The 21,675-nt window shown below is 38.0% G+C and overlaps 1 protein-coding gene across 1 annotated transcript in view; it reads right to left on the minus strand.

The window, feature by feature from the left end:
- The window catches only part of PDK3 (pyruvate dehydrogenase kinase, isozyme 3), a 36,798-nt gene extending 16,950 nt beyond the window's left edge, over window positions 1-19,848 (minus strand). Inside the window, exons 1-3 of the mRNA XM_009581858.1 lie at window positions 19,712-19,848; window positions 10,272-10,343; window positions 1,737-1,921 (exon numbers count right to left, since the gene is read on the minus strand). Coding sequence (XP_009580153.1) covers window positions 1,737-1,921; window positions 10,272-10,343; window positions 19,712-19,779 — 325 coding nt within the window. The 5' untranslated portion in view covers window positions 19,780-19,848. The remainder of the gene's footprint in view (window positions 1-1,736; window positions 1,922-10,271; window positions 10,344-19,711) is intronic.
- Window positions 19,849-21,675: the final 1,827 nt, after the last annotated feature.

The raw sequence follows: 21,675 nt of genomic DNA on the forward strand, positions 1-21,675 counted from the left end.
AACTGTAAGACAGCATTAAAAGCCTTTTACACTCACCTAAGCTGCAATTTCACAGCTGGCACAGAGGTCTCACTCACTCTACTTTTTCCCTGACCCTCAGCAGTATGCTCCCCGCTCCCTCCTTTGCACAAGGGTCTGGCACTCACCAGATCCTTCACCAAGAGTTTAGCTCTCAAAGAAGTAGAAAAGTTTTACACTCTTTTGGCAGAAGTGATTTTCTGCTATTTTAGTAAGTTAGTCAGCTCTGATATGAAACAGATACAGCATGAGGCGAGCAAAAGACAAGATCTGAAAGCTTTTCCTATTCCGGTCACGGTGAGCTAACACACTGGCACACTGCACCTTGCAGAACTGCACTGTAAGAAACAGATTGTCAATAACGTATGAAACAAATGCAACTACATAAAAACCCGTTTCTGCATTCTGCTTTCCCATTCTCTTTTTCATCAGTGCTTCAAGATTAATATTTGCCATCACAGATGGATCACCAACATTGCTTAGCACAGAGAAATTGTACAAGGTTAATTAAACTTTAAGCATCTATAAGTGGTTTAAAGTTTCAACCAGTTAAATAAAAGTGTCCACAGGAAAAGCCATTTCAGTTCAATGTAGTAAGTTTAGTATTTTAGAACTAGTGCAAATTATGCTAACACTCGGCCTAATAATTCTATTAGGACAATGTTTTTACTTATTGCTAGAACTTTTCTCTGAGAGCCTTTTAACTTGGTTTTATGTCTGTCATTTGTCTGCCCAGGCACAAGTAAAGAATAAGCTGCACATTTATCTCATTTTTTGTGCTTTGCCACATGGAAGTTACTTGTACACACAGCAAGGCATCTGCTAGTCACATAAAAGATTACTGGAAAGACACACAGCTTGTAGTAAAATATACCTTACACTACAGTACTCTAGCATCCGCATTATCTGTAGTGTACTACAATTTCTAAGAGCTCCTGAAAGCAGAATACGGGCAGAGAATGAAGCTCTAGAGCTAAAAGGTACAGGATACACTAAAGAGATCACAAAATTGTCGTTAACTTTATACAGATCACTTTCTGCATGGTTGCACATACTGGTTAATAGGAGCTGTACAAGTAACACCTTTCACTCTGTAATATGAATACAAAAAAGTAACTTTAGTAGTAACAAAAAATGAAACAGAACCTAATGACAAAAGATGACTAATTGTAGCATTTATTCCTAGTGAATAGGAAGTAGAGGGAGACAAGGGATATAATTTAAAACTTAAGTTAGAAATACTCAACCTCTTTACAAGGCAGGAAAGTCTAGATAACTTGCTGAAAAACCAACAATAAAAATAAATAGTGCATAACCTATTCAAAATTTATGGCATCCTTGCATTTAATTATGAAATAAATGTCAGCTCTACAAACTATGTTGAGAGATTTGTGAGCAGACAGATACAGCTACTCCACTACTATCTCAAAATACTTCACATATCACTATGCAAGCTGTCTCTGCCAACAAGATTAAAAAGTGACAGCCATGCTGACAAAGCCTGACAATTCTAGAAGAAAGCGTACTGGTGTTTTGGAATAATTTCTGATAACTGTGAAGTACCAAATAAACCAGTTGCCAGTACATCTTTTACCATAATTAGCACAGAATATTAAAAATTAGTCATGAATATGAAAAACAAAACAAAACAAAGCTATGCCTTCAGGTTTGCAAGCAATAACTAATGAATTCTCAAAGATAAAAAAGCAATTACTTACTGTGTTGGTTAATAAGCATACGGAAAGAGATGCGGTTGGTGTAGAATCTATCTAGAAAATACTGGATGTTACTGCTAACAAATGGATCAAAGCCGTATTTTTCCTTGTATTCAATCACCCCTTGTGCCATGGTTGGAACCACATCATTGTGTCTGTTTCTGACTTTAATTAAAACATCTAAAAAGCTAGAGGAAACAAAATTAGAAGCAGATTGTTAAAAGTATAATTAAACTGAATCTCTCACTTCTGTTTTCAACTCCCCACAGCATAACCATTTTATCTGTTTACTATCCCTCCAAGTCAACAAAAAATTATCAGAAGGAGAAGATAAAAATATAGCAGTAGCTAAACAAACCCATTTAAAGAGAAAAATTTGGTCAACCTCTCACTCACAAGATCTGTGAAATATTTAGGGCCTCAAATTAAGTTATTCCTCCCCAAAACACTCCTTTAAATCAAATCTCTCTTCACCATTAATGGAATACAAAAGATTTTCTTTTATTGCAATCATATGTACCATGGTAACTCTCATCCTCTGCAACCAACGGTAGCTGGGAGATTGGAAGGAAACTCAGGAAAAACAGCCTGACTGCCCTTCATAATCTCCTGAGAAGTTTTACGCTTCATACTTTCTTCCCAACACCTCAACCGTGCCGGTTAACTTTTGAAAGCATTTCTTTTACCTGGCATCTATTCTGCTAAATTTGAATATCAGGATAGGTAATTATTATCAGTGTGACTTCTGTTCAGTTTCCTTTTACACCGCTGGATGGCAGAGCACATACAATGGTGTTCTGACAGGCTCTTCTCTGTGGTAGCTCGGGAAGTTTTAGGATATCACTTCCATTGCTTTTAACAAACACCTGGTAACAAGCATGCACTTACTTTGAAACAGCTTGGAGGATTTTTGTTTCTCCTGCCAAGGCAGCTCAACACCTATAATCTTCAAAGTGCTCATCCTTTTTTTTTCCCCCACATGCAAACTCATACATACTTGAAATATTAATTATTAATAGCTTTCTAAAGCCTAGACATGGAAAATCAGTACTACTCAACTCTGCTACATTCTCTAATATTAAATGAATATTAACACCACAATGATTACATGATCTTGTTTAAAAAAAAAAACCACACAGTGAAATGCAGCTTTCAAAAGGAAGTACAGCTGGGAGACTTGTTCAGCTATGCCTATATCTGCAATTCTGAAGATCCTTTTTAAAAAAATATCAACAGCAAAACATTCTCAGCAGATTTATAATGAACACTGAAAAGAAATGTAATAATTATTTTTATCAAAAGTAGAATATATACCAGCTAAGGAAGGAATCATAGAATAGTTTGGGTTGGAAGGGACCTTTAAAGGTCATCTAGTCCAACCCCCCTGCAATGAGCAGGGGAAAGAACATTAAGACCACCAAAAGTAAAAAAGACTACCAATTAGTCACCACATTTAAAGCAGGTGCTTTCGTCCTTTTCATAACCACTTAGCCAAGACAATCATTTGATAGTACACCATACCATTCTTAACAAGTGATACACTTTAAAAATTATTTCTCCCACTCTACACTGCCAGCTCCAAAAGAATATAGGATTCATTTTTAATAGTTTTTTCATCATCCGCAGTCTAACCACCAGTTTTTGCCTGTGTGTTAACAAACAGTTCAGTAGTCTTTCAACACTATTTTGTTGCATAGAAAAGGGGAAGTTTTAACAACCTAATTCCCCAATCTAAATACCATCACAGTACAGAATGACTGTTCTCTCACTTACTGATCTTGCTGACTGGACAGCTTAAAATATTTTAATGCTTAAAAGACTCTTCTCATGTTTATTAAGTCTTGATTCTGTGTGATCTGTAACCACTGAGATCTGATGTTAGTTTTTGAAACAAGACTAGTGCCTGGCAGTACTCATGCTGCTTCTCTGTTTCAGAGCAACAAGACATTAGCTAAAAACAGAGCTGAGAAACAACACTTACAATCACATCTGAAAGACAACTGACAACACCCTCCACTAGCTGCTATTTGCTGACAGCTTTGCTATTTGTTTTTAAATATCTCCACTATCCACAATATATACAACATGATGCCTACATACTCCATGAAGGCAAACTGTTTGCTGACATCCCACTACCAAATGCACAGAGCATGCTGAAGGGTAATGAAAGGGCTAGGAGGTTTATCTGCTACAGACCAGCAAATCATAGTTGAAGCTTAGTGTGCAAATAAGCACAATAAAAGAATTCTTCATTACTGCAGTGATATGACAAACTTCCCATTCCATCTTCAAAACTGAGTTCACTCAAGCGTTTCCATCAAGCAGATGCTTTTAAAGGATCAAACACATGAAGTATACAGGCACGTTTCAAAGCAGCAGGGCAGAAATCAAAACACATTTCCTTAATCTTACCACTCACTCCTTACCACGCCCCCACCCCACACACCCCTGAAAGACACAAAGCTTTTACTGTACTCAACTGTAGGAGACCATATCAAGGAATTTTTAAAATGCTCATAGGATTAGCTGGGAGGGAGGAATACCTCAGAATAGCTCTGAAAATTTTATTTAGCAATGACTGTTTTTTCAAAATTCAGTGTATCGTATTTTCAAAACCAAATGAATAAATAATGCAGTTGGTTTGACAGATGAGAAATTATTAATATGAAGCTATTTTAGTCAAGTGAGCTTCAGTGGCTTCTGTATTAACAAAAGAATATTTCAGGCGTTACCATTGCTGTTAAATAAATTAAGCCTATAGACTTCTGCAAAGACAATTAATGAATGTCACAACACAAGTTATTATTTAACTCCCTAATGACTGTATGTATTATTCTGTTTTGATCTATCATCACAGTGCAAAAAAAGAAGTCATAAGAAAGTCAAAATAAAGACAAAGAGAATTTTTGCTATGTCTCTTTTATGCATAATAGTATCTGAAAGATTAAAGACAAGAAAGTGATGAGTAGGCTAAAAGAGAAATCCTTTCAAATGGAACAGACATGCAATGGGGTTTTTTTGATTAGTTACTCTTTTTTAAAGAATCACCAGAAAGACAGGTAAAAGTTCACGCTCTGAAAGATTTCTCTACCAGAAAGTGTAGCTACTTTCAAAGTGCAAAACTAACTGAAGTAGCATTTCACATTACTTGAAAGTAACAAAATGGTACCTTCTTAATCAAATCTACTCCAATATTTACTTATTTCAAATTGCTAACAGAATAACTGTTTTAATCTTAGTGCTGCAGAAAGGAAAGTTACTTCTCGTTTACTAAGTTTCTTGTGTGTGTGTTATCTCTAGACATACTGGCAGCTTACTACTACAGTTGCTCTCAGTTCCAGGGCACTCACCCACACTCCCTCCCACGAGAGGGCCGCAAAGAGAAAAATCAGCAAAGAAACTCACAGGTATAGGGGGTAGAGTAAGTGTTCTTTGAAAGTACATGGAACAGCACATTTTAAAAACCCTTCAGTTTCTGAAAAACAACTTCTGCCTCTGTGTATTTATCCAGATGCATATTGACACCACAGGAAATTTCCAACACTTCTGTCAGCTTACACCCTCTACCAAGCATGGACACCTTACCTTAACACTCCTGCAATCACACTGTTTGACAGAACTGTGGAAAGACTACCACCTGACCGCTCTGCAGCTTGAGGAAAAATATTTGTGTTATCAAAAATGCAAAAGTAACCTGAACTTTTGGCATATGCCCAAACTACTGACAGTGACAGTAATGTGGCGACATTGTAGTAAGTCTTCATAAGGTCTGCTAACCAAGAGAATGTAATAAAGAAACTGAAGCACCTCTGAACCTCTTCATCACAGAAATGCTGAGACAAAAAATCCCTTTAAAGGATTTTCTCCAACGTTCATAAAAAGGTAACACTCATGAACATACATCTGTCCTCAAATTCATACACTAAGAGCAGAGATAAGTTGGGCCATTCCAGAAAACATCAGCTTTAGTTTAGTCTCTGCACTTACTCCTAAACGTTCACCCTCTCTATTGCGTTGGCACTACTGTCTGTCTTTGTAGGCCACACGGTCTAATAGTTTAGGGACCATAGGGCTATTTTCCCACTAGATTAATTTCCCAATTCACTTCACTGCATGGCTTCATAGACAGCTGTGCCAGTACATGGATAACATCTATAATCCTGTAACACTGATCATAAAATTGTTTCCTCAGAAAGAGAGTCCGAATTCTGAGATATTCTGAGATAGCCTGAGAACACCAGACCAGGCTCCCCAGACAAGCAGAAATACACAAATAATCAGGGGACAGCTTTATGTTCAACTGATAAGTCATTCCACCATTTTAGAAAGCATTAATTGAAGAACTACTGCCAACATTGATACAGCACATCTGTGGATATCAAACCTCTCTAAAAGATCGTTTTAGCTCCCTCTCTCTCCTGTGCTACTGTTGTTACCTTGATTAGCCATAACAGAAACTGAAGGCCGCCTCAGCTGACAAAAAGACCACCAGGGCACTCATTCCATTTCCAAAAATCAACTGCTCTGTAAGTCTTTGTGTATTTGAGCACATGAGGTGGTGTCCTGGTTTCGGCTGGGATGGAGTTGATTTTCTTCCTATTAACTGGTATGGTGCTGTGTTTTGGATGTAGTATGAGAATAATGTTGATAACACCCTGATGTTTAGTTGTTGCTAAGTAATGTTTACGCTAGTCAAGGACTTTTCATCTTCCCATGCTCTGACAGGTGCGCAGGGGGCTGGGAGGGAGCGTGGCCAGGACGGCTGGCCCAGCTGGCCAATGGGCTATTCCATACCATATGACATCATGCTCAGCATATAAAGCTGGGCGAAGAAGAAGGGGGGGACGTTCGGCATGACGGCGTTTGTCTTCCCAAGTAACCATTTACGTGTGATGGAGCCCTGCTTTCCTGGAGGTGGCTGAACACCTGCCTGCTGATGGGAAGTAGTGAATGAATTCCTTGTTTTGCTATGCTTGCGTGCATGGCTTTTGTTTTACCTATTAAACTGTCTTTATCTCAACCCACGAGTTTTCTCACTTTTACCCTTCTGATTCTCTCCCCCATCCCACCTGGGGCGAGTGAGCAAGCGGCTGCGTGGTGCTCAATGGCCAGCTGGGGTTAAACCATAACAGGTGGACACCACATTCAGCTCCAAACAGAAGCTTCTGGGGTGGTACAGGGGCAGAAGTACTTCCATCCAGGCAAGTCTCACGTTTTGTGATACTAATTAAGCTAAAGGAATAAGAGATGGGGGCCATCATGAAATGATACCACACAGGGCACTAACAAGGATGGGCACTGCGATGACTAGAGGATGCAAGACTGGGTCTTCTGTAATATGAAGTATATAATATGTAATATTAATATGCAATATGCATGCTTCTACAGTGTGCTCAAGGCAGGAACAAGACAGCTGAGAGGAACCAAGAGATGAAGCATGCTCCAACTCCTCTTCATATGCTACTATATGCAAGATACTCAAAAGGTAAACCGCAGATACCACTAGGACAAGAAACGCTCTGATTCAAAGGACCGGGCATACCTTACAGATTGAACTTCCACATGTCCTTCTCTAAGCAAACCAATCTGGTTGAAGAAAAGTACTATTTGTATTCATGCATCCCTAAAGACACTACCCACAAAGTCCCAGATAATGGCTCAAATTCTGTATTAAACGACACATGCAATTACAAAAGAATAGAAAAGTTATGTAAACATAAATGAACTCAGATATGTGGTTTTTTCCACTGAAAAGTAGTTCATTAACTACTAGAGTTCCCAATATTTCTCCTCTGACCATAAGGCATAAAAGTAGGATAGGGCTAGACAGCAGCAACATGGAATATTGGTACAGAAGTTGAGAAATTTGTTGGATTTATCTGTGGGTTATAACAAGATAAATACGGATGTAGTTAAGAGTATTTTTGAAAGACATAGTTTGCGAAGAATATTAAAATAATAGCTAATTATAGTTCAATATCCAGTTAAATGGCATAGCCTTCAGAAAGTTAGGAATAGATGACATGCGAAGAACAGGAAAGTAAATCTGACTCTCTAATCTTAGGTAGCCTATCCAATACTGTCAAGAAGTACAAATCTGCTCTTTAATCAGATAACGTGTCTTTCGTCTCTTTTCACAGGCCAAACTCAGTATAAAAGGTGACTTTTACTGTCAAAGTCCCTAGCTGGATTTCACCTCAGTAGGTAACAAGAAATTCCCAACATTCTTATTATATGTACTTAATTACATATAATACAGTAATTGCAAGATTTCAAAGATTTTAAGAAACAGTTATACTGACTGAGTAAATATTTGGTTCATCATCAAGCATTTGATATATCATACTGATACAGAACACCTCAAACAATTATTTCCAATTGCCATGAAACATATCAAGAATTCGTGTTATCCATATGGCAAAATCAGATAATTGATTTGATAATTATGAACAGACTCTAAAACCAGATCTCCAAGAAAATTGTTCATCAACCTTTTTAAAAATATATATATTGTGATCTACCTTGAACCTCTGAAGTACATAAAAAGCTGAAATTCAGCTACCTAAATACAGAACATCTAAGATGGTACCAGAAACTACATAACCACCTTGCCTGCACCGGCACATCCAGGATATTATAGGACCTGTGTTACACTTGGCAGGCTCGCTTAGATGTCTAGGACAGCTTGTGCCATCTCAAAAGGCAACAGACACCTAAGTTTTGGTAACTTAATCCCACTCAAAACATTCCTCTAATTCAAGCAGTAGAACTTACTGCTAAACTAGTCACAAACAGAAATTCTTGTCCCATCAGCAAACAGGCTGTAAATACAGAATCACAAAATGTAACAGCTAGAGGTAGTCGAAAAGTTCATCTAATTTATCCACTACAGAATAAGCATCACCAAAAGCTATCTGATCTATTCTTAAAAGCTTTTAAAATGGGATGCTCTACAGTCTTCTGAAATGTCTTTTTCAGTCTGTCCTCACTAATATTAGAATTTGTACTTTTTGCCCTGTGTACAATCTCAACTTTAATAAAAATCAGCCATTTTTTAATTCTCCACGTCTTCACTTAGACCAACCAATCTTCCTTTATCAGAGTGACTTTTTTTTTTTTGCACACTCAGACTTCCAGTGCCTCCCACTTCAACCTCTTTTTTGCCAGTCTAAACAAATACCTTCAACATTATTCAGAGATGGAACTATCCAAGTCTCTAATTCTTGTTCCTTTCACATCAATACTGTCCACGTGTGTTTTGATTTCTTAACACATAGTACCCAGAACTGAAGACAGTATTCCAGCTTAGGACTCGCACTGAGAAAATAGTTACTTTCCCCTTATTCAATAGCACTACAATTCACTCAGTCTATAATCCTTACAGGTCCTTCTACAGGTCTGCCACGCAGGGAATTTGGTACTTGCGCACTTGAGTTTCTCCTGCATGTACTGCTTGATACTTAAAAAATAAAGTGTAAAGATTTCAGATAACATGCCCACAACCAAAAGAGCGTAACATCTAAAATGCATTACCTAATAAAACCCTTAACCTAACATAACATAGCAGTTAATGTAACTGAAACTGAAGACAAACCACCATTTTTGCACAGCACAGGCCACATCTTGCACAAACAGAGCATTTGTTGGACTGCAAGATGTTTTACGAAACACTTCCTATAAAGCACTGCTTGATCAGGCAAGATTTCCAGAACTTAAAAAGAAATTCAAGTTTAAAACACAAGCTACCCTAAGAAAACTAATCAATGGAATAAAAAACCTGCAAGAAGTAATCTCCTGAAACAAAGTTGACTGCTATACGGTACAGGGTAACCATAGACCTTAGTGTTGGCGGGGGAGTTGTTTTGGGTTTTTTTTTTTGTTTTTAACTCTCTGATGCATATGTTGCACCTGTTGTTCTCACTTACATGGGGGGGGGGGGGGTCTTTTTGGGGGGGGGTCTGTTTTATGCATACAAATTTCAAGGACACATTCTAATGACAATTTTAATATGACTTTGTTGATAAAGAAAATCGGCTAAGCTTTCCTTTCTTCTCAAAACATAAGTAATATTATTCAATGAGGTAGGTGAACACCAATAATTGAAGTCCATTAAAAAAGCTTTTAGATAAAAACAATGACTGACACATTGAATGTTTTCGAACTGAAAAAATCCAAGTGTATTAATGTGTGAATATACATTATATACAACAGATTACTAAGGTCAATGTATACTAAAATGATATTTTAGTCGTAAGTATTTGATATGCAAGTATATTCTCACATGCATGTTTGTCTTCTCAATACAGCCTTGGAGGAAGCATTTCATGCCGTTTCTTAAACTATCAGACTGTATAAATGCAAAATATATTGTTCAAAAGCACTTAGATTCCTATATTCTGCTCCAGATTACAATTTTGGCCTTTGCTGCACAAATTCTACCTTACAAATAAGATCACTGTTATCCTATAGTACAAAAACACTTGCTTTTTGAGACAGATTATTTTAAAATGAACCATCACAAGAAAACAAATTACTCACTCATCCAGAACATGAGGATCCTCAGGACTTTTATTTTCATATTCTAAAAGCTCAAGGAAACTCTGCATGTACCTGAAATAAGCAAAAATGATAAAGAAAGAGTTAAAATACTTAAACCTAAATTACTTTTGAATTTTTTTTGATCTTAAGACTACAACCTTATCTGAAACAACAGAAGCATAGTACACAGTTCTCTGCAAAGGCTAAAACGAAGTGGGATGCTGCAACAAAGGGAAAGAAAGCAAATACAATATATTATATTGAGTTTAAAAGTATTATTTATGACCCTACAGTCCACGATTCAGGAAAACTGCTATGTAAATCAAGCTGAAGTTAACAAAAGCAAACCCTCTCTTCAGGTAGGTCTGTAATTTCAGATAACTTAGTTTGTCCCTGAATCTTGATTTCCTGGTCCATCCACTTTGTACAGATGTTAGTTTGCTCCCACATTCCTCAGAGAGATCCAATCTTCCTTCCAAAATAAAGCTCCAGGGAACACTCTCCAAAAGCCGTGCTAATAAGACTGCACCAAGCTGGTCCTACCACAGTACTCCAGAAGAATACGCCCCTTCACACACTCCCACATCTCCTCACATTGTACCTTAGGCCACATGACACAACCCTCAGTTTCATAAAAACACCACTTTTACAGAACACAGCTCTCTCTAGTTCAGACATTCGGCACACATGAGATTTAACTGAGGCTTAGAGACACAGAGGTACCACACAGGTCCCAAAAAAGATTTAAGGCAAAGTACCAATCAAGATGAACGTGGCCAGCCTGCGCTGTAGGAAACTAGCCCAACACCAGTATAAATGCCACCACCTCACACCACTGGTGCATTTAGCAGTATAGATGTAGCTTTAAAGAAGACAGAATTGGGACCTATTTCTTGAAGTAAATCATGCAAGGTATCAATCACACACATAAAATGTCGGGTTTCAACGTTACCACAAGGAGCTGTCATTCCTCTCCCTTTTGCCCTTCCTTCACTCCTGGTTAAGCACTGCCACTTACACTATGATAACATCAATGCTAATCAGTGGTGTGTGTCAACAGCTGTAACTCCCTGCAATGGCAAAACAGCCAGCCAAATAGGTTTGGTTTTTCTTAATCATTCTCACACATGAAAACAACTCATAAAAAGGTCTAACCGGCTAAAGCTAGCACAAGAGAGAAAAGATAACCATAAAGCCTACATAAGGAAAAAGCAAAGTAAGTGACCAAGCCTTTTCCCTTTCAGTAGCAGCAACCCATTAAATCATGCATAAGCTCAGTGCCTATTAGACCAACCCCAGTCACCGAAGCTTGGATAACTTCACATTACAACAAAACCTCTTTTGGTAGCAGTTCTATGTTAAGATCAGCTTAAGCAGGCTATGAAACTTCACCTTACATCTTCAAGCTTCAGCGAAGCTTAAGAGAGCACTGCTGTCTACATGACTCCTTCCAGAATGGGAGGGATGCTGCTGCTCCACCCCCCATCTCAGTTGCAGCTATCACAGGTCACTGTGACATTTCTCCAGGGAGACTGACATTTTCAACATGGTCAGCACAGTAACACCAGCTCCTGTCCCTCTGTGTGTTTTCGCCCTCCTGCAACCATCACAAATGACTACAGAAATCCCCTAAATGTTTGTCAGTTACAAGTTCAGGAAGGAGCTGATGTCTCTAGTACTGCTTATTTTAAAACATGTTCTTTTACACTGCTAAGAGATAGTACTAGTTTAGAACAATCATCACACCATGCTCCCAGGAATTCAAGAAATTGCCTAGGGTCACTTCAGGGAACAGGCAGTAACTTAAGGAGCCATAGCCCACTATCCACCGAAGATGAGTTCCTGAGAAGTGCAACATTTAGCAGTCAGAAACATACTGAAGCAGTTCTAACTACACAGGGACAGTATACGTGATGTGGATAGAGAGGCAGGGGAAGAATCACCGGGACCGTCAGCTGGAGGAGGGACTGAGTTTCTGGAAGAGTGAATGAGAACTAATCTCCTTTGAGAATGTGTCCTTGCACGCACTCCCCTTCTATTAATTCTCACTGGAAAAAGCTGCTTTACTCTCTGAACTCAGTTGCTTCACTTGCAAGACTTAACATGTAACAAATTATGATCACCCTCACTCCTTTGTTTCAAAGAGGTACGTGTTCTTCAACATCATCTGCCTCATGAATCAAGGTCAATAAAGTTAATCATGGGTACAGGATGGGAAAAAAGGTACCATTACTAGAGTGAGCAAAACACAGTAATAAACAATCAACAAAGGAACTCCAAAATGAAAAACGGGAAAGTGGTGGACAAGGCATTGAGGCAATTGAGAGCGTCATCAGTTTGGCTCTATGGAGGCAATAAGATGAGCTTTTGACTTCTTGCCAAACCAGGCAACGTCATGGAGAAGCAATGCCTAAGGTCCATTCCTGTGCCCAATTTTGCTCTGCCTCTAGTGAACACATGACACTCCACAACCAGTCTTTGCTACCTCCTTCACCATTTCCTTGACGGGTGATGAGAACATACCTAAGTCATTCAATCCATAATTGTCTCAAAGAGGAAACTGACTTTCTGGACTTTTTTCTGTGAATAGAGAAAAGGGTATCATTCATGTGGCATCCTTTTCTTGCAAATACATTTAGGAATGAAAAAAGCCATGTAACTTGACTTAAGACCACCACATTGTCAGACTGGACTAGTTCCCTCATGCTGTGGGTTGTAATATAACAAGAAAGCTAAGATCTTATTTGCTGTCTTAAATTTGTTTCTGTAGTAAAAGGAAATCAGGCAAAATATTTCTTTGATTCTACAGAGAAAAGCAATCTACCCAAAAAATACCTGCATGATTTCTGTGAAGGAGTCTTATTCTATTCTTCAAATACAGGCTGATCTCTTGCCACTCAATGACTCTATCTACGTCAGCATTTTTATTTCCAAATCTAAACCTGCAGTATGGTTTTGCAATGAATCCCCCACTAATCTTCACTTAATCCACACTGCTTATATTTGCAAAGTGGTTTTGGCACTTCTCAGAAGACCAGGTTCTTCTCAGAAGAAACTAAACTGGAAGTTGCTGTAGATGTGCATCAAATGTGTGAAACCCAAGGCAGCCATCATGACCTGAACCAATGCGTGGGCCAAAACGCTATGATTTCTCCAGCACAGGCACCATACAGCCAGGAGGTGGACTATGGACTGTCACAAGTACCTTCCACACTCATATTACACGAAAGACCAAATGCTGTACGTGTCAGCAAGTTTGCCAACAACCCCTCTACTCTTTATGCTCCCCTCTCCCATCCTTTCAAACCTTCTCCTGGTTTGAAATCCTTTCCCTTCCTACTTTAATTTTTGTTGCCATCCTCCCTGTTTTGTGGAGGCCTTTATTTTTTTTCCTTGCCCTGTCTTTGTTTTTCCCCACACACCCAGTCCACTCTTCTACACCCATTTTCATAAAGGCAACAATAGGCCTTTCTGCCACCCAGAACACTCGGGACTGCAAGCCAGCTTTCCACGGAAATTCAGAATCACAGAATCGTTTAGGTTGCAAGAGATCTCTTGAAATCAGCTAGTCCAACCTTCCTGCTCAAGCAGGGTCAACTAGAGCAGGCTGTCCAGGACCATGTCCAGTTGGGTTTTGAATATCTCCAGATGGAGACTCCACAGCCTCTCTGGGCAACCTTCTTGTGGTGTTTGATCACCCTCACTGTAAAAAAGTTTTTTCTTATGTTCAGATGGAATTTCATGTGCTTTAATTTGTATTTATTGCCTCTGTCACTGAGCACTACTGAAAAAAGTCTGGCTCCCTCATCTTCATTCTCTCCCACTAGGTATTTATACACACTGATAAATATCTGCCCCCCTGCCCACCCAAGCCTTCTCTTCTTCAGGTTGAACAGTCCAGATGGCTTGCTGAGTAACTCTAAGGAGATATTCAGCTCTCTCATCTTCTTCCCATATGAAAGATACTTCAATAAATCCGTGTCATGAAAGAACCGACAGCTTCTCTTATGGCAAAGCCAGTCAGAGGAGGCTATTAGGAAGCTGCTCACTCCCATCTGTCATCATATAATATTACGAAAGTCCTGTTTCTGAAGACCTAGGACAACCACCACACTTGAGAAGCGACACAGCAGGTGCTTTTTACTACAGACCTCCTACCAGAAATCTCAAACATCAGCAATCCCATGCTGATGCTGAGGATAAAACAGCAATGAGTATTTCTGGTACAGACGGTAGCTGATACCTGATTTTTGTGCTATGTGGATTTGATTGGTTGCCTACCATTACTGGCATGCTCTATTGAGATTCATACTCTGTTAGCTTATTGGGACATTGGTCCTAAGACTGCAGCCCCTGGAATAATCAAACATCACTACTCCTGTGTTTGATTATTCTACTTCTACGAGAGTATCAGGCAGTGGCAAGCCAAGTGTTTCTCTTATCTAATGCACGAAGTAATTGTGCAGAAAACTGTCTCAGAAAAAGACTAAAGCAGGTCTCAACCAGAAAAAGCTGCCAAACGTGGTCACCAGTCTTCAGCACAACCAGCAGGCGGAACAGCTTCTGAGGTCATTATGCTGCAGGCTCAACATAGCACCAATGAGGAACTGAGAGTTTCTGAAACAAAGGAAAATTACACAAACTAAATGCTCTAAGGAAATTTATGAAAGTGCTAAAGTAATTTCTCTTTAATCTCTGTGGTGATGGAGAAACTATGGAAACAGGCAATGCTTTTCCTTTAGCTGGAGTTATCAACAATATTTAGATGTCTCTTTCTGATTCTAAAGTAAATTGATATTACTTTAGAAGTCAAGTTCATTAGCACAAGCACTGTATCCAGCAAGTTAGAGGGACCAGCTCAGAGAAAAGGTTATTAACTTCAAATCTAACTTCCATCTCTTTTACTATCTCTTCCAATTCCTTGACTGAAGCTAGAAAAAAGTTACCTTACGTCAAACAAATCTAACCCACTGTCCAATGTCTACCACTATACATCACCCAACCTGGGATGTTGTAATACCCGGTATATTATCCCAAGTCTCTAAATAAAAAATCAGAGCTGCAAATGCTGTACGTCTTTTTCTTTTATCCCATTGTGATTTCCGGTTGTTTGTGGGGGTTTTTTTGTTTGGTTTTGTTTTGGGTTTTTTTGTTTGTTTGTTTGTTTTTTGTTTTGGTTTGGTTTTTTACACAAAATTCATCCCCCCCCGCTCCCTCTCAAACAGCTTAAGATTAAAGAATTAAGTAAAAACAGGTCCCAAAAAAACCACAGCACAGACGAAAAAAAGAATGTCAGTTATATTTTGCTATCTTCGGTGAGTCATCAAAAGCAGAAATCAAAGCCTATGCCCTTCAAATCTGTTGTCTTTCTGGTATTTAATTTTTTATCACAATACACTAAAATTCATTGGGTAAGCTCTTTGGTTTCAAGCACCCTTTAGCCTTAGTTCTTTTGTTAATTACTGCCAGGTGGATTGAATTCTTGTTAGTCTGCCAAATGTAATAATTCTAGAATAGCACATTTCATAAATGAAATCACTGCAAATGCAGATAATGTCAACTCCAGATTTTCTTTTCCTTTTTTTTTTTTTTAAACTCATGCAAGATACCTTTGCTTTTTTCCTATGTGTATTTCGCTAAGATTTTCCCTTAGCATCTCTCTAACACCAAAGCACTGAAAAGATAAAACGTATCTCCATGGTAACACAATCTTACTAGCATAGTCTGAATGTAAAAAATAGAGGAAAAATAATTATTAATTCCCAAACTGTACTGATTTCTCTAATGGGTCTTCCCAAGGAGATAAATGGAAATTTATATCCTTTTCCAGGGAAAAGCACTAAAAAAAAGTAGAGAAATTTGGTCAGTGTTAATTAAAATGTGAATTTTAGGTATGACTGAGTAGCATATTGTGCAAAACTCACGCTCACTTTATATATTTTACAAGCTCTGACCTTATCCATTATAAGGCTTTATTGTAACTATTTTCCCCTCATCGCATCACATTAGTGATGATACCCTTTATTATGCAATTCTGTCAACATGTTCAATATCCTACCTGCAGCACACTTTAGCTAGAAAGTTCCCTCTGAAAGCTGGCCTAAAAAAGGTCCACTTCTTTGGAACTAAGAAGTTGCCATTAGTTTTGAAAAACGGAAAATAAGTTGCTGATCCCTAGCACGCTGATTGTTGATCTGTCTGTTATTTAGAATCACAGCAGTTCACAGCCAGAACATATTAACTGTTATTATTTTGATTCACTTTATTCCTTCCCTTGCTAGTCCATGCAAAACATACACATAAAAGAAGTTACAAACTCACACTGGGACAGAGCTAATGTTTTACCTTTGCACAGACTGAAATGCAAAACTTTTTTTTTGTTCATAGTTCAGTCTGTGGATAATGCCACCTTTATTCAGAAAAGCGTAGCTGAGTAGCACAAGGAAGGACAGCTGTCTTGCCTGTCCTCATTGCTGCACACATCAGGCTAAGGAACCCAGAAAGGACAGAGGAAAAAAAAAAGCACCTTTCCTGAGAGCAATCAAGCAATCAGTTGTAAAATCTGTTAGGCAGCGCATTGCAGTCAAGGAGTGTGGTACAGGAAGCAAAGTGCCTACAGCATGACGATGAAGATGGATTAGAGAACCGAGAGGAGAATAGGGCTTGCCTGCAGCAGGGAGCATATTCCCAGAAGTAACAAGTTGAGGTTGCTTCCCAAGGGACCTATTCATGCAACCCAGACTGTCACTGCCTGGCTGGACAGAGGATTGACAGGAAAGGATCCATGCTCTGCAGTAGACAGGGTTAATTTGTTTGCTTACTGCACCAAACCTAACTTCCATCTATTTACAGAGCCACCTTACTCTAATTTAAAAGTTTAATAAAACCTACTTTAAAGATTAGGAGCTTTTTGTATTTTTTGGCATGCTGACGTTAAGGAATAGACTGGGAACTCAAATTTCAAAGCTCCAGCTGAAAGCCTCACCAAAAGTCTCACCAAAAGAACAGAAAAACATAGGCTTCTAGTGCAAAGTGGTAGCATAAATAAATCATAAGTATGCTGGTGACTACATATACTACTGAAAATTAGCAAATAGATTAAGGTAAACAATGCATTAAATTATGTCTTTCCTCATTTGTGGCAAATGTACTTCAGATTTTTTGTTTGCCTATTAATAAATGGTCAAGCTTCCTCAACCTATGGCGTAGTAAAAATAAAGGATCATGAAATCTGATCTGCAAAAAATTTCTTTCTTGAAGTATCAAACAAGCGTGTCAAGAAGAGGTTTCTTCATTTTACAAGTTCACAAAACAGCTGAACAGCTAAATTTATATTTATTTATTCTACTGCATAAAATTCAGGAATCTCTCTCTAGATACGTCTAAACTTTAGGTTAAGAAATTATAAATATGTTTCAAAACCTGCTATCAGCATAGCTATATAATACTCAAGGTCATTCACATTGAAGTTAATAAAACTGTTTTGTTTTGGTCTTTTTAGAAGCTAACCAATGCAGTAAATTTTGCCCAAGGTTCATCACCATATCACTAGGACTTATAATCTACAGGTAAATATTTTAAAAAGCAATTAAAAACCTCTAAACAGAAAAATAAGAAATAAGCTGTTTAAAGTCCACATCTATAATCAGGTAGACAACATGCTACAGTTACTGTTGTTACTTCTGACATAAGATCACAAAAATATTCATACATAATCTCAGTGAAGATATTTGTTTCCACAAAAACTGTTAGTTAACTGAGGATCAAAATTAGAAGAACACTACGACAAACATTTTGATTTCAAACTTCCATCTCTGGGTTGGATGTCCACTTGAACTTCTTCACCACGTTAAAGTCTGATATTTTGGCCCATTTAACAGAAAACTATCAATCTACAGCTATGATAGTGCAAATCACATTATCATATAAAATATATGATTTGGACAAGTATCTTACAGTCATTATATATTCTAATACACTCAAGACTGATTTTTTTTTTGTTTTGTTTTGTTTTAAAATCAGTAGTATCTATCTTAGCCATAAAAGTCATCCCATGAGTCCTCAAACCTCTAAGCAAAAATTCTGAAGGGGGCATCCACTCTAAACACCCATTCAGTTCCTTTGCCAGAAGTGATCCAAATGTTGCTTGACTCTGTATTAGCAGGGCAAAAACATATGGCAGAAAACAATATTTGGACTAGCAGAATTATTCTGTAGAGTCACCACAGAAAAATTATTTCTTTTTCTTCATTCATCTGTCTGTCCACATTTCACTAAAGACAGCTTCACAAGTCATCTAGATTAGAAAAGCCTAAAAGGCCTGCATATTATCCACTTTTTCCTATTTGGCATAACAGTTTCCGGTAACATCAGACAGATGATACAAGCCTTCAAACCTTGCAAGCTGCCACTTAACCACAAAGTGATTGTTATTGTGTGGCTCCACAGCACTCACATTTATTTGAAGCACTTAATCACTATGTTTGAAGTGGTCATCAAGACAGCTAGTATTACCTTTAATAGACAAACATATTTAAGCCAAAGTACACAGTATCACATATCCTAATTTATATTTTCTAAGTCTGAAGCTTGATAAATATGAGACCAAACCCAGCAGTCAATGTACAGTCAACATGGAACTTCTTGGCTCAAGGGCTATGACTGAACTTAAGAGGCCTACAACATTAGTTGCTGTTACAGTTAGATAAGCTGTTATTCACAAAGGGAAGTTTGTTGTATACTGCAAAGATATTTTTACATAAATTCTTTGGATCAAGTATTTGTAGGTAGAGAGACAATAAATACCGCATGAGCAACAGTTTTTTAGAGCTTAATACATACAAGGCAGTAGTCTCCAAACCTCACTGAACATGCAAGTAGGCTAGAAATTTATTACTGTGGAAAAGATGTCAGGACTTTGAATCACTTTGGATATACACTAGTTTTTCCAATGGAGAATGTTACTTACTGGATGACACCAGATTTTTGCCCTGTTCCATAAATTCCACTGAATACCAGGTTATGTTCTGAAATATTTAGCAGTGAGAAGAACATACGAGGTTTAAATTTTTGTTCAGTATTTTTGACAAAGGAATAATAAGGAGAAAGAACAGCTATTTCAAGAAGTCATGGGTGCAATACAGTAAGGAATATTTAGAAAGCTCACTCTTGAAAGTTACTGACTGATTCTAATTATCTGGGAGACAACAGTATGCTTTTACTAACTTACAAATTCTTATCTCTAAGATCCATATTAGAGTATTTACTTAACATTAGACAGAAGAAAATGAAACTTCATTTGACAAGAAACACACATTATAAAAAATTCAAGGCAGAAAACAGCCGTCAGTTCAAGACAATTTAAGCTGAGTTGCAAGTAAAGCAACACATATAGTGTTAGTTTTACACCAATTTTTCAATCCACTTTTTTTTAAACTTACCAACTCTGTACTAGCCCAACTGAAGGCCTGTTAAGTAAATTATCAGGCAACAAATTGACTTCTCTCATGGTGTTAGCTAGTCGCACAGGAAGTTCTTTCCGCAGAAACGTGTACGAAGTCTTCTCGCATGCATTGTCACGACCTGTTAGAAGGAAGGAAAAAAACAGATGCCCATTGCAGCAGATCAAATCTTAGACTTCCCAGTGCTAGAAGATTAAACAAACAAACAAAAATCACTTGTGGAAATAAAAATAGTTTAAAAATAACTTCTTCCAGTACCCACCTTCACTTCCCTCTATTATGTGTCCCAAGACACATAATATACTTTTACCTCCCTCCAGCTTAAACCCTTTTATCTGACATTCCTCCTCACTTCACATCATCTCATCCTCTCCTATAAATAAAAATCTCTCATCTTATAAATAAAAATCAAATACCAAAGACTTGATATTAGCTGGAAATAAGACCCCAAAACCTAGCTTTTATCAGTATGACTTTTCTATAAAACTTTTAACTACAAATATTTGAAAGTATAAGAGATGTTAAGACTCTTGCCCAAATAGAATGGAAGATCAGACCTGACTTGACATACTTTTTTGTATTTTGCAGCGTTTCACAATTGGGGGAACTCCCCACCACAACTAATTTCTAAAGAGTCCAGGTAAATTAAAATTTAAAAAAAAAAAAAAAAAAAAAATCCATATTTTACTTGTAATGAACAGCCAGTATTCTGCTTTCATCTAGAAAGACAGCAAATGTCTTTTGTGATGACAACCAGTAACTGCCCGCAAAATTTGTGAGTGAAGGTATAATACAAGAGCTATAAATTATGTTCAAGCAAACCAGAAAGTGTTAAAAGCACTGCTAGGCACATAATCATTGAGATTTGCAATTTGAAAGACTCAAGTACAATGCAACCAGCGCAATCAAGGTGATACTTTTTAAGACAGTCCCATTATAATCAGCTGAATAGCAGAGTTTTCACCTTCTTTGCATAGGTAACATGCATTGATGGATTAGTTCCCAAACTATAACACAAGCTTGGGGGAATATGCAGGAAGGATTAGGGTTTCCCTTTTTTCTTGCTCATTTAGGTATCGTCAATCAGTGGATCATTAAATTCCATTAGTGTCAGCAATTCTATTATTGTCCTTCCAGCAAATATTTGGACCTATTTTACTTATTTGCATTTTTACACCTTCAGTTACAAATACACACATCCTGTCAAAATTAGACAAAGGAAATAAGACATTACATTGCTGTTTTCTGTGAAGCACAGTAATGATTTCAGAGTTCAGTCCTTCAATTAAGTTAGGTATCAATTCACCTACAACAGAGGATAGACACTTGTTTGTTCACAAGTCACTGTATATAGTAGGTCTTCAGGAAGACTGTGGCTGGGCAGCAGGAAAGACTCTCTGACTAGCTCACCCTACACCTTCTGGGCTGGAAAAACCTTCAGGAACAAAGACAAATGCTTCTTCTCAAGAGTGACTGAGAGCAAGTTTAGTTATTTTCTAGGCAATAAAAAGCAAAAGGAATGAAAGACAGCCCAGACAGAGAATGAGGAAACGCTGAACAAGAACCCACAGCCTGCAGGAGTCTGTGAAAGGGCATGGGGGCCCTTCACGGACACAGTCCCCAGGTTTGTGCAAGGCAGACAACAAAAGCTGCTAGACTGGAAAGCATGACTGGCAGAAGACTCACTTCCTCTCCTCCCATGAGCAAGGACACATCTCTATTCAATCTGTCTCACCCCAGCAGTTCTAAACTGTCTCTTTTTAAGGAGTTGCATTACTCTACTGTACAGCTACGTTTTAGGTACAGAGCCCTTTGGAGTCCCTTTGCATGTTCAGTGCAGGAAAAGGAGATGAAGTTCTGTTTCAAGCCTGCCTAACTTGAAGGCTTGCTTCACCATAACTTCAGTACACCTTTTTGGTTTGGGGCACGCGGTCAGAATATCA

The sequence above is a fragment of the Fulmarus glacialis genome, unplaced genomic scaffold (genome assembly GCF_000690835.1).
Source record: "Fulmarus glacialis isolate BGI_N327 unplaced genomic scaffold, ASM69083v1 scaffold1267, whole genome shotgun sequence".
Classification (NCBI taxonomy): Eukaryota; Metazoa; Chordata; class Aves; order Procellariiformes; family Procellariidae; genus Fulmarus; species Fulmarus glacialis.